At 44.7% G+C, this 14543-nt stretch overlaps 1 protein-coding gene across 2 annotated transcripts; it reads right to left on the bottom strand.

Annotated features, from left to right (window-relative positions):
* Positions 1-4196: 4196 nt before the first annotated feature.
* LOC115416672 (uncharacterized) lies at positions 4197-9975 on the bottom strand. Of its 2 annotated transcripts, none has more exons than XM_030130520.1 (3): positions 9827-9975; positions 6755-8888; positions 4197-6529 (listed from the first exon to the last, which is right to left on the bottom strand). In XM_030130520.1, the coding sequence occupies exons 1-3, from the start codon at positions 9935-9937 to the stop codon at positions 4212-4214; spliced, it is 4563 nt and encodes a 1520-aa protein (XP_029986380.1). In that variant the 5' UTR covers positions 9938-9975; the 3' UTR covers positions 4197-4211. The 2 variants fall into 2 exon arrangements, with proteins under 2 accessions (XP_029986380.1, XP_029986381.1); XM_030130521.1 differs by having other exon boundaries at positions 4197-6520.
* Positions 9976-14543: the final 4568 nt, after the last annotated feature.

Below are 14543 nucleotides of genomic sequence, written 5' to 3'. Positions count from 1 at the left end.
TGGTTTTAAAAATAAAATTATGATTTTATCACGATTCTTTAAATTGATCTTTGAGACTAATTAGCCAGTTTGTGAACAGTTGGACCAGGCATTTCCCTGCATGGAAAACACAAAAGCAAACAAGAGACGCACTCAGACAGCACAGACCTCCACCAAGACACATCTGCCCCCCCCCCCCCCCCCCCCATCACCACCAAAATTTAAGCATTTCTTCCTTGTACCAGTATCAACATTTCCTGAAAAGTTCATGAAAATCTGTCCAGAACTTTTTGAGTTATTTTGCACACAAACAAACAAACAAACAAACAAACACACAAGCACGCAAACACACACACAAAGCAAAGTCATCACAATACCTCCTGGCGGAGGTAACTAGGATCATGATATGATATATTACGATATATCATGATACTGTTAAAAAAAAATGAACAAGATAATCAAAAAATTAACAAGACAATCAACAAAATAATCAACAAACTGAAGAAAATAATCATAAGTAAAGGCCTATCCTTCGAGGTCACTCAAGGTCAAAGGTCATGGCCACATATCTGACTTCCTCTCAGTGATCAGTAGTACCTAGACTGACATCTGGAACCACCTCCATGTTCTAAACCTTCTACATATGGACCAGTACAAGCAGAGGTGTGCTGTGTGTGCTCTGGGGGGGCGGAGCTTGTACTCACAGCAGTAGGAGGTGCGTCTGGTCCAGCCCACACAGTCCAGTCCAATGGGGGTGCTCTGGGAGAAGCAGTGGGCCTTAGGGGGCATCCCACCCGAGACCTCCACACAGACTGCAACATGGGCCTGGGGGGACACAAGAAGACCAGGTCCAGTAAGTGTCTGAGGGGACACAAGAGGACCAGGTCCAGTAAGTGTCTGTGGGGACACAAGAGGACCAGGTCCAATAAGTGTCTGAGGGGACACAAGAGGACCAGGTCCAATAAGTGTCTGAGGGGACACAAGAGGACCAGGTCCAGTAAGTGTCTGTGGGGACACAAGAGGACCAGGTCCAATAAGTGTCTGAGGGGACACAAGAGGACCAGGTCCAGTAAGTGTCTGAGGGGACACAAGAGGACCAGGTCCAGTAAGTGTCTGAGGGGACACAAGAGGACCAGGTCCAGTAAGTGTCTGAGGGGACACAAGAGGACCAGGTCCAGTAAGTGTCTGAGGGGACACAAGAGGACCAGGTCCAATAAGTGTCTGAGGGGACACAAGAGGACCAGGTCCAATAAGTGTCTGAGGGGACACAAGAGGACCAGGTCCAGTAAGTGTCTGAGGGGACACAAGAGGACCAGGTCCAGTAAGTGTCTGAGGGGACACAAGAGGACCAGGTCCAATAAGTGTCTGTGGGGACACAAGAGGACCAGGTCCAATAAGTGTCTGTGGGGACACAAGAGGACCAGGTCCAGTAAGTGTCTGAGGGGACACAAGAGGACCAGGTCCAGTAAGTGTCTGAGGGGACACAAGAGGACCAGGTCCAGTAAGTGTCTGAGGGGACACAAGAGGACCAGGTCCAGTAAGTGTCTGAGGGGACACAAGAGGACCAGGTCCAGTAAGTGTCTGAGGGGACACAAGAGGACCAGGTCCAGTAAGTGTCTGAGGGGACACAAGAGGACCAGGTCCAGTAAGTGTCTGAGGGGACACAAGAGGACCAGGTCCAGTAAACACATTTATATTTCTCTAGTCCGTGGAAACGACAGGTGTGAAAGGAGGAGACAGGAGCGCATGCAGGAGACGAAGAGGAAAGAGGAAACGCAGCAGACGCCATCAGACCATCAGAGATAAAGACGGCGGAGACGGCGGCCCACACCACAGACTGGGACAGGGTCTGTCCCGTGTCCACGTCTTACTTTGTCCCCGTCCTGAGATAAGGCGGTGCTGAGCTGGCCCAGGCTCCTCCCCCTGATGCCCAGGCTCCTCCCCCTGACGCCTCCACACACTCCGTATTTCCTCTGCTCTTCGATCCACAGGTCGTCCGAGCTCCGCCCACCGTGGTCCACATCCACCGCCCAGGGTCCGGTCCTGAGTCCCAGATCCACAGAGGCCTTCAGCCCCTCCAGCAGCTGTCCGGTTCTGGTTCTGGTTCTGGTTCTGGTTGTGGTTGTGGTTCTGGTTCTGTTTAGTGTTCCCTTTGGGTGCACAGTTCACTGGTTAGTCACACACAAACACCCAGCACACACTGCACTCATGGACCTGCACAGGATCTGGTCCAGGACGGGGTTTCACTCAGTTTTTCCCTCCACATTTCTCCTGTGGAGCTGAACAGTCAGATTCAACTCATGAAAAACACATTCAGTTAGAATTTTCCTTCAACTGAGGCTTCACTTCCTTCATTTCTCTGCTGTTAAACGTTGGTTCCACTGTTGTTGTTGTTTCACACGGACACTTATTGTGACGCACATGACGCCAGGACCAACACATGTGTGTTAAAATAATTAACAATTAAATTAAACAATTACAGAGATAATTAACAGATTCAGCTCTAATTTATTCCATAAGACAGACAGAGGGAGAGAGAGAGAGAGAGAGAGACAGACAGAGAGACAGACAGACACACAGACAGACACACAGACAGACACACAGACAGATAGATAGATAGATAGAAGCAGACGTCGTTAACATTAATTGGATCACAGATGAAAATAACACAAGTGGTTCCAGGTACAATAACCCCGCCCCTGGCACAACAAACCCCGCCCCTTGCACATATTGTATCTTATTTTCTTATTCATGGTTCTAGCTGATGTCAGATCAGTTGTTTCTATATTTGTACCAAGTTTGAAGTAAATTGAAACAAAATGGATGTTTTTATAGACATGTGAAATTTCATCCATTAGAAAGAAATGAGAGAAAAAAGATTTGAAACAGTTCTAAACTGTGCCCTACTGTTCCCTAAATGTAATCCCATCTCTTCTGGGTCAGTGGTAATCTGTAAACACAGGTACGTCTGAATTCAACCAAGAGTTTTACTGATAAAGTCTAAACAAACAAACAAACAGAACCTAAAACAACTGCCCTTATTACCCTTTTTTTTTGGGGGGGGGGGGGTCAAAAGACAGGTGTTGCACTCTGGGAAAATCTCTCTTTCTCTCTCTCTCTCTCTCTCTCTCTCTCTCTCTCTCTCTCTCTCTCTCTCTCTCTCTCTCAGCCCAGTTTGTTCTGTACAATGTGACAGAAAACCACCAGGAGGAGCTATTCCTCCACTTATAGAAGGAGGAGGTCCAGGAGTTGGAACTGACAGTGTTTTTTTTTTTTTTTGGGGGGGGGGGGGGACCCTAAAGACACACAAACATACATGCACCAGAGCAACATATGATTTTTGTTTTTGTATTTTTCAGTCATAGGGACAGATTTGTTGTTATTTCATGAAGTTAACTGTTTTAGTTTTAGACCTGCAGATTTCAACTATTTATTTCAAAAAAAAAAAAAAAAAAAAAAAGATCAAATTTAAGCCATAATGCTCATAATGTTTTGAACCAAAAGAGCAAAAAAAAGGGTAGGAGGAATCCCCTTTAATTGGCCATGGCTGGTCTGGTCCTTGGGCTGTGACTGGGCCGCTGGGGGTGCTGGGGGGGGGACTGATGGTGTCCTCCCCTCCCCAGGCTCTGCATGCTGCCCCCCCCCCCCAGCCATATTAGTTTATAAACTCAAAACAGATAGTAACTGATACAAATATATTATTATAGATATTAAATTATTTAACTCATTTTTGTATTGTGACTGCCTCCACCGCTAACGCCAGAGGCAGTTGGTCAGTACTCACTCACCCCCACATTGTCTTGTAAGTATCACTAATAAAAAAAATAAAAAATGAAAATAATAATAATAATAATAATAATAATAATAATAATAATAATAATAATAATAACAGTTCAGATGTAAAAGAAGTTGAAACCACGTTGTGTTACAGTCAAAGGGTTTTTCTGGGACGTTCTGCATGTTCAAAGACAATGTTTAGTTTTTAGTTTGCACTTATACGACTACTGATGCTGTTATAAATAAACAAAAGTTGAATTGGTTTCGACAACTCCACTGAAGAGATCTGGAGGGAATTTGAAGACACTAGAACATTAATAAATTCTATATTTTGTTTGGGTTAAAGTGATGGAAAACAGACATATAATTCTGACATGTTTGGGTTAATTTAGGGAATTGCTAAAAAGAGAAAACGGTGAGACATTTTCAGCCTTCAGGTGCATCAGAAGCAGGAGTTAAACAGGAGTTAAATCTGCCAAACGCTGCTTGTGTTTTAAAAGCGCAGACGTGGACATAAGGACCAGGTCTTTTCTTACCTCCAGTTCACTGAGGCTGATGTGGGACTGGCTTTCTCGGCCCCAGTCCCCCCCTTCCACAGGACTCAGACTGAGCCCCAGAGGACTCGCCGAGGGCTTGAGGGTCTTGGGTCTCTCTGGGGGGTCTGTCAGGCCCTCCGCACTGACTGACTGCCCCAGAAGGATGGGGGGAACCGAACTGGCCCTGGACGACTGGCAGAGGCGGAACAGTTTACGCTGAGCCGCCGGCCTCGGGCTGTTGGGTTTGGGGCTCATGGGCCGAATTGGGCTTTCCGTGGTCAGACCCTCTTCAGCCACCGAGTGGGATCTGGACCACAAAGGGAACGGCTGATGGGGGCTGGACGGTGAAACCGGACTGCTGTGATGGAACGGCGGGAATGCGTCTGAGAACGGTGTCACAGGTAGACCGCTGGACGAGCACTTCCGTCTCTGGCCCTCAGATTTACATTCCAGAAGGTTCTCCTGTCCGCTGCTCTGAGGGACGCCCCGCTTGGAGATGGGATCGGTGTGACGTAGGGCTCGCAGGGCAGATGGAGACCCTGGATTACTGAGCTGGTCCAGGACCGGAGAAGGGAGGAAGTCCACGTGGTCCTGCCCAGAAGCAGCGTTACTACCACACTCCCCTTCAGGCACTGAAAGAGTCCTCTTCAGCAGCTCGGCCTCCTTGGACCTCTTCAGCTTTCGCCAAGGTTGTTTGGCTTTACCGCAGTCGCCTTCGATACCCACAATGCCCTGCTGCTCATGGTCTTTATCTATATACCGGGTCTCAAACAGACTGGACAGGGACTTGTGGGCCTGGGCGAAGCGCATGCGTAGGTTTAAACTGTCGTTGCTCCTGCTCCTCTTGTAGTTGTGTCCATTAGGGGAGTGGACCTGCCTCTGGAGCAGGAGGGGGGGGTCCAGGCTGGGTTCTTCAGCCCCTTCCCCACTGCTCCCTTGGCTGACCAGCTGCTTGACATGGTGTGTGCATGGGGTTGTACGGGAAAAGCTATTTCCCTCTTCATCCGCGTCGTAATGTTCCGCTTGGGGGGGTGTTTGTCGAAGGAAATCTGCTTTGATGAAAACGTCATCGTCTGAGTTTTCCCCTTGAGACCCCTGGTCGCTCTGAGGAGAAGAGACTCTTTTCTCTGGGAACTCTGGGGATTCCTCCTCACTTTTGGAACACTTTGAGCCTTTAGCTTTCCTAAAAGAAGGCATCTTGGAAAAAACACTGAACTTTGACACTTTACTCCCTGTCTGGCTGCTTTTATTTTTGCTCTTCTTGCTCATTTTATCAAAGTTGGCATTTCTAGGTGAACCATCAAACTGGGGATCATCTGGATCAATGCAGCTGCTGCCAACTGAAGAATAAAACACAGCGTCGTAAGCCACAGTTTTAGGTCTACAGCACCTTTGACTACCACCACGAAGCAAAGGGTTTACTTCATGGAAAGGCTCTTTCTCCGGCTCACAATGTTGGTCTGGACTTGTGAGGTTGGAGGGATCCCCCGAAAGGCTGATACTATCTTTCATTTCCTCCGCAGGTACCATGATCTCATGTTCTTTTACCGTTCCGACATCTGCTGTTCCAAAGTTTTCCTGTGAATTTTCAGCCTCCAGAATTGGCTCTAAACTACTGACGGCAAGTAGACTGACAACGACATCAGGGTGTGAGTATCTTAATATCCTCAACTCAGGCTGATCCACTTGTTCTGTCGACTGCTCGGTCAGTGTATGTTCTTCCAAAGGTTGTGGTAAGCAGCTTTTACCGTTAACTTCAATTTCGTCCACTATTTGCTGACTCACCAACACAACATCAAGGCTGGATCCTAAACGCTCGTGGCTTTTACGACCTGGCTCATTCACATCAGCCAGGTTTAAATGACACTTCCTGTGGACATCTTTCTCCAACCTAGATCCAACGCAATTCTCACTGCTCCGGTTTGACTCCAGAGAAGTCAGGACCAGTTCAGAACCTTCCTTTCCGGAAGGATTCTTTACATTTTTTAAAGGTTCAGAGCACCCACCACCTCCTCTTTCTTCTTTGACTCTAGTCTTTGTGTTATTGTTGGAGTCGGAAGGCAGAGAAGGAGCCTTCAGAGCTGATAGGTCTTCAGGGATCTTTGGTGGAAGCTGGACGGGATTACAAGGACTACAACGTGTGTTTATTGGGAAAATTAGCCATTGAGCATTGCCTGGGTGATCTCTGCTGCTACCCTGAACGCGTATAGCATCACCAGAATATGACACTGTTGATGCTATCTCATTTGTTGATGCTATCTCATTTGTTGATGCTATCTCACTTGTTGATGCTATCTCACTTGTTGATGCTATCTCATTTGTTGATGCTATCTCACTTGTTGACGCTATCTCACTTGTTGACGCTATCTCACTTGTTGATGCTATCTCACTTGTTGACGCTATCTCACTTGTTGATGCTATCTCACTTGTTGACGCTATCTCACTTGTTGATGCTATCTCACTTGTTGATGCTATCTCACTTGGTACATCATAATCACTGGTAAGCGTTTTGGAAATAAAGCCACTGTGCTCAGAAACATGCCTTTTACCAAGTTGCGACAGGGCAAGGCTAGCTTCACTTACTGGTCCCACTTCCTCCTTCCTGTCAGAACAAACATGGCTTCCCTCCTTGTTTTGAAGTGAGTGGGCTGATCCTGCCCTCCCCCTCCCCCTCCCCCTCCCCCTTCCCCCTCCCTCTTTATCTGACAATAGAGGGCAGGGTTCCTGTTCTTCGGGGCTGCTAGAGGAAAAGGGCGGATTTTTCAAGAGGAGGTGAAACGGTAAACACTCCTCATACTTCCTACCAGTGTCACACTGGGTTTGACTATAGCCAGAGTCCAAATGGGACCGATCTGAGAGGGTGTGCTCAGGTTCTAGCTGCTTTTGGAAGGGTATTGCTATTGTTGCATCCCCCTTGTCTACATGACTGGGGACTAAATCCTGTGTTTGACTTTCAGCTGCGCTCAGAGGCTGGTTCAGGTTCATAGACCTCTCGTTTAGCCCCTCGTCGTCTGGACCCGCCAATGGGACCGAAAAGTGCTGCCGATTGGAACAAGCATCCAGGGGCAATGACAGTGCAGTTCCTGCAGAGAACGTGAGGGAGGAGCAGATTTCATGGACTGTCCCAGGTGCGTTAGTCCTTTCTGTTACCGTGCTGACACCCCCCCGCTGCTCCGCCTGGAAGCAGACACCGGACACCCATGCCTTGTCCACTGGCTTTGTTACACCAGTGCAAACCTGTGGGTGGAACTCTGACACCACACCGTCAGAGCTTTCCTCACACGGAACCTGTGAACAGCAAATGTCCACGTTTTGTTCCGACACCTTAATTTGTGCGTTGTGTGCGTCTCTCAACTCTGGGTTTGTGTTATGAGATGCATTTACTGTCCTTGTGTCATGTGATTCAGGGACATTTGAACTTGCTACAACAGTACCTGTGATCACCTGAGCATCTGTGCGTTTTCTGTCCAATGTAGAATGCTCTGTTTTACAAATATCGCATTTCTGTGCCGTTCTAACATCAGTGGTGTACGTATGTGCTCTGAATGCATTATCAGTGCAAATGCACTTTAGATTTTCATGCGATTCACTAAATTTTGATTGATCTACTAAGGTCCGATAAGAGTCCCTGTTGTCTTCGATGGTCTGTTCGTCACTGTCGTTACTGATTCCGCGCTGTCGTAAACGGTCTCCCTCGCTAGGACTCCTTCCATTACAGTCCCTTGTGTGTGACCCAGTGTTTTGTGTTTGAGGGAAAGTGCTCAACACTCCTACGTTCCCTACGTCTACATCCTGAATATGACACCATTCCGAAATGTACCTTTTTGTTTCATCGTCTATTTGGAACCTTGATTTAAGCTCATGTGTACTTTTCTGTTTCTCAGTTCTAACCCAGTTGTGGTCTACAGGTACTTGGACTGCACATGTTTGAGGGTCTGAAGTGGGACTAGATCCTTCAGACTGTGTTTGAAACCTCACGTCCTGAGTGTCTTTTGGGGTATTTACCTTTGGACCAAAGGTGTCTGTGTTGTGTTGGATCTGTACATGTGAACTGTTCAGCTCCGAGCAGCAGCTGACTTCGGTTTCACCCGGTAATATGAACCGGTCCTGGTCCTGCTCCTGCTCCAGGTCTAGATTTAGTTCTTCTGCACTTGCATGGGGTAGGATCTTAATCGAGCACACATTGCTGGTGCTGAGTTTCAAAGGGACATCAGTCCTCTTGTTGTCAGGGCTTTTCCTCCTCTTACATCCGGTCAGACCGTCATAGGTCTCTGGAACATCTGTGTTGTGGTCTTTAGCCGACGGAGACTCCCTCCTCCAGGTTCTACTCTGACCGCCGTGGCATCTGCAGCCAGACACTCGCTGACCGACCCGCGTATCCTCCAATCCCAGCAGGGCATCCACGGCGTCCTCCCTGTCCGGACTCAGGTCGGACAGCGCATCACTGTACCACGATCGTGAGTCAAAGTACTCGTCAGACGTGTCCCCCCCACCGACGCTCCTCTCACACCAGTCCCAGGAGTCGGCGCCCAGATCCCCCTCCTCTAAGTCCAGTCCTTCAGAACGTTGGGGTGAGTCTTCGATGGCGTCCTGAGCCTGTGGACAAAACAGGACAGGACATGTTAGATGGAAACCACAGGAGAACCGAAGTGTCCGGCAGAAAACTTAGACTGATACTCAGAGTGTAGTTAGAGAAGAAGAGCATCACAGACTTTAGACTGAAATTTAAGAATCCACTGAAGACCCTCTGGGTTAGTTTTTTTAGGGGTGGCTTTTACGACCATTTGCTTTTATGTTTTTATGTCTGTGTTTGCAGTTGTATGGGTTTTTGTTTTGCCGATGTATTTTACTTCTGATTTTACTGTGATAAGTGCTGTATAAATAAATGATATTATTATTATTATTATTATTATTATTATTATTAATAATAATAATAATAATAATAATAATAATAATAAATAATCTGACCATAAACTAGCATTTAAAACCACATAAAAAAAGCTTTTTGCATTGTTTTCATTTTGCTGAATAAGACCTCAGATTGGTTTTATTTACTGATTAAAACAAGGACTTAGACCAGAGGTGTCAAACATAGACTTTAGTCCACAGTCTTTAGTCCACAGTCTTTAGTCCACAGACTTTAGTCCACAGACTGTTGTCCACAGTCTTTAGTCCACAGTCTTTAGTCCACAGACTTTAGTCCACAGACTGTTGTCCACAGTCTTTAGTCCACAGTCTTTAGTCCACAGTCTTTAGTCCACAGTCTTTAGTCCACAGACTTTAGTCCACAGACTGTTGTCCACAGTCTTTAGTCCACAGTCTTTAGTCCACAGACTGTTGTCCACAGACTTTAGTCCACAGTCTTTAGTCCACAGTCTTTAGTCCACAGTCTTTAGTCCACAGTCTTTAGTCCACAGACTGTTGTCCACAGACTTTAGTCCACAGTCTTTAGTCCACAGACTGTTGTCCACAGACTTTAGTCCACAGTCTTTAGTCCATAAACAGACTCCGTCCACGCCTTGGTGTCTACTTACTCTCCAGGTCTTCAGTGCTTCAGCTCCGTCCAACAGCAGAGCTCCCACTCGGGTGGACACCCAGCTGAGCAGCGCCCCCATGGCGTCCAGGACACACCCACTCACACACATGTCAGTCAAACCCTAACCCCACACCCCCCCTGTCCTGGTGTCTCCATCAGGTGGTCTCCTCTGGACTCTTCTGCTTTTATGTCCATGTGTGTCGTCCATCATCCACATTCGTCCTCCTGTCTTCATCTTTGTCCACTGACAGTTCGTTAAAGCCGTTCACTGGAGGACACATGTCTGATTCTACACCAGTCCTGTTACGGAAACAGGTGCTTAATCCAGCCTCGAAACAGCAGGGACACGGTGATCTGCGTGTAACCATAACGAGGACGGACACTAAGACGGCAGGTATAAATACGACCTGTGGCTGCACGGAGCATGACAACTGAGGACGAGTGGACTTAAAGCCCACGGACCACCACAGAACCACCACCATATATATATATATATATATATATATATATATATATATGTATATATGAGGCATTTTGTAGTAGTAGTAGTAGTAGTTTATTTCGAGCACATAGAATCATCAGATAACAAAGAATCATACAACATGGTCAAAACAAATAAATAAATACAATTTTTTTGTGCTCGAAAAGGAGTGGGAAGAATTATAACTTATTGACTCCACTCCCTTTTTACAAACTAATAATCAAACTCCATCCACATCCTTTACTTTAACACACATTTTCCTCTGTATATTTTTTACAATAACACAAAAAATCCGTACAAACCATTCATATACACTTTTTTAGTCACCTCACACACAATCAGATTTACATAATCAACCGTTTTTAATATAAACTATAATATTTATGTGCACTTTAAATATTTACTCCAAATACAATGATCAATACATATGATATTATCTTCTAATCATGATAACCAATTAACTCCAATAATATCTGATTTTATGCGTACTTCTATAATGTTCTATATTTTGTTATTACAGTGGATTTATACATCCTTTTAAATGCACAGATTGAAGAAGACATTTTTCGGTTTTGTTCTGGATTATTCCACAGATGGACCCTCTAACACAGATACACTGGCTTCTTATGTTTGTTCTACACTTCATTTCTTGTAGATTTCATTTCCCCTTAAATTATAATTACTTTGCCTGGGCTCGAACATCTCCTGTACATTTAAGGACTAATGAAGGTTTATAAAGTGTCATAAATAGAAACTCAGTTGTGATTTTCATTTAAAGTAAAATTCAACCAATCAACAAAACATTTCAAACCTTAGTTTATAAAAGTATAAATTTAAAAACCCTAAAAATAAAGACACTAGAGGAATAAACTGGATTTTGGACAGTCCCGCCCCCTGTCCAATCAGGTGATCAGGAGGAGCAGAAACAGAGGAAACGTTTCCTGATTGGATGGTCCCGCCCCCCTGTCCAATCGGGTGGTCAGGAGGAGGAGAAACAGAAGAAACCCTTCCTGATTGGACAGTCCAGCCCTCCTGTCCAATCAGACACTGGCCTTGAGTTTAGGGGCGGACTCATCCAATCCGGTCCAGTGGGAGTTTAATCCAGAAGAGTTCATTCACAGTTTCTGTGATTATTTGGTGCTAATTAGTAAGAGTTAATCTGTTTAAAGGAGCTTAAAGGTTTAACTGTGAGAACACACACACACACACACACACACACACACAGAGGAGTGACTAATGACACCAGCAGTGGTTCTAATCACAGGTGTTTGTGTCCGACTGCAGTGAAGCTCCTCTGACCCTAACATGACTCCCATTAAATGCTCAAATCTGTTCAGTTGTTTTCATTTCATTGACTCCAAATGTGTTGGAACACGTTCATCTCTCAGACCAGTTGGTTCAGAATCAGTTTGATCCCAGATCAGTGGACTGGATGTTGTTCACTTCTCCTCCATTCCCGTGTCTGTGTTTGTTCATTCCATCTCTGCTCAGTGCATTTGTCCGTAGACGCTCAGCGTCCATGACCTTCAATGGGACTGAGTGGAACTGCTGGAAAACCACTACAGACTGGACCAGCACTGGACACATCACACCTGTTGTCCCGCCCCCGGACGCTCAGCGTCTCTGGGGGCAGCCGTGGGTGGAGCTGTGGGCGGAGCTCGGCCGGGCTGGACACCGAGCTTCCGCGCGCCGATCGGAGGACGGGACCGAAGGCTGAATGCGGTTTGATTGACAGCTGTTTTCAGATGTGCTCCTTCACTGACACAGTTCAGTTTAATACCGTCACACATTCTGCTGTGGAATCACAGAAACCAAATGAACTGTTCATTTACTGACCTGGAAGAAAACACAAGCACTGGACTAACTGGTACACTGGACTGGACTAACTGGTACACTGGACTGGACTAACTGGTACACTGGACTGGACTAACTGGTACACTGGACTGGACTAACTGGTACACTGGACTGAAGGGACACATTTTCTTGTTTCAGTTCCATAACTGAATCATTTCTTGTTCAGTTTCATCAGGTTTTCTTGATAGCTCCATCAGTCAGACTGTTGGACAGGTCAGACTGAACTAACGATCCAAAAGACGCCAACTGTGTACGATAAGGTCACTGAGCATTTTCTTAAAAGGAACGGAGGGACCAATTTATGTTTAAATAACTTGACAATTTTTTTGATGTAAGTGACAATGAGCTTCACCTGTCTGAAAGACGAACAGACACTGGTTCCAACACAAGTAGAACAGGAAGGAACCTCTGAGAACACAGCAGCCACAAACCAACCGAATCTAAAAACAACAACAAAACAACTAGAAAATATAGATAAATAAAACTAATTAAAAAACATATTCAGGATAAAAGATACAGCAACAAAAACAAAATGGAATTAAAGTCAAAACTGTTCCTATATGACTTTAAATAAAAAAGGTACATTTTTTTTCCAGTATTTTACATAAAAATTCATCATGTGCTTTTTTTTTTCCTCCTGTCATTTGTCAATAATTGACACTAACAGTGGTCCATATACATTATTATTTTGGTGCTTGGTTGTATTCCAAATGTTTACATGTGTTTAGTTCATTCTGTCAGATACAGACAGTTCAGAACAGACTGAATATTAGTACAAATACACACTGGTTTATATTCAGACAGGTCAGGTTCAGATTTGTTCAGATTATTCACTGTTTTATTAAAGGACCATTTATAAATGTAAACATTGTTCTAATATTCTGTTCTTCTTTTCCTGCTTCTGTTCCACTTCAGATCATATGGGTCTGAATGTAGAACCTGAACTAAAATATTTATTCCCTCCTCCTGGAGCTATTGTGATCACTTTGCTCTGTGTGTTTGTTTGTTTGTTTGTTTGTTTGTTCTCATCTTCAGTGTAAAACTCTTCCCCCCATCTTTCCCAGATCTTCCCCACAGATAGGCCTAGGCCCTGGGACCAGCCCAGTCCATTTTGGTCCCAGTAGGACAAAGTTCAAGGTCACAGCAAGGTCACAACATCTACAGTTTTCCATCTGTCATCACTGAGACATTTTCCAAAATTCATCCAAAATTCGAAATGACTCTGATTCTCCTCCAGTTGGATCCACCTGTAGCTTAGAACAGTCTCTTGTATGTGGAACTAAACTGTCCACATCCACTGTGGAATGTGGACTCTGTGGACATTTACACTGAACACTGAAAATCCCATTTCCCACACATTTAAAATTAGAACTCAACTAATACTGATGTGAATTGAATCTAATTGGACAGACACATGACTGGGACCAGATTCAACTGTGGACCAAATATGGTTCCGCTCCATTTCTCTTCTGTTACGCTCTGTTGACTTTTGTTATTTTTATGCACCATTTTCATCTTCTCTTAAAATTAAAATTCAATAAATAAATACATAAATAAAATAAATAAATAAATACATGAATAAATAAATAAATAAAAACTAGTGCTGGGCAGCGATTAAAATTTTTAATCGCAATCAATCACGTGGATTTCTGTGATTAATCGCGATTAATTGCACAGTTATACTGGGGGGGGGGGGTTGCTGGCATCAACAGTGTGTATTTCCTTTCAGTGATATTTCAGACTGCAGTACTCCGCTGATAAAAATAATTGCACATGTCAGTGCTTCCAAACACCTGTGTCCCCCCCCCACCATCTGAAGACATTTACAATGAAATGTCCATGGAACAGACCGCTACTGTTACACATGTTTATGTCCACACGTTTATTTACACTTGTGAGTGATTGACAGGAGTCTTAGTCCCACTAATCAGTACTAATACTAATAAGAACAATAATATGTGATGTTCAGATGTTCAAAGTAAACAAAGGGGGCCCTCTAGTGGTGGGAATAAGTGTCACTAATGTATGCTTTGTCCTTTCGGTGTTCCCGTAGTCAGTTCAGACATAAGAAGGAACTAACAGACACGTTTCTTTCACTCTGTTTGTATGGCCCCAAAAACGTTTGCCTGTGAGTATTTTGTGTTCAGTTGTCGTCAGAATGAATAGTATCAAATATCTCTGATGTGAACCTTTGTTACTGGATAAAAAGACGTTGTAAATCGTAAGTTAATCTGTAAATGCTAATTGTTAGTGTGTCTATGGATTTTCCCATTCAAGTTAGCATCGAGCTAGCGATCTTTTTCCCATTCATTTAAATGTATAATGCCATGTAAATGTACTAAGGCAATGAACAGAACTCAGACAGATTCAGTTTGTATGT

This window comes from Sphaeramia orbicularis, unplaced genomic scaffold (genome assembly GCF_902148855.1).
Source record: "Sphaeramia orbicularis unplaced genomic scaffold, fSphaOr1.1, whole genome shotgun sequence".
In the NCBI taxonomy this organism is placed as follows: Eukaryota; Metazoa; Chordata; class Actinopteri; order Kurtiformes; family Apogonidae; genus Sphaeramia; species Sphaeramia orbicularis.
The sequence above is the reverse complement of the archived record's forward strand: the minus strand, read 5'-3'. Positions and strand labels throughout refer to the sequence as shown.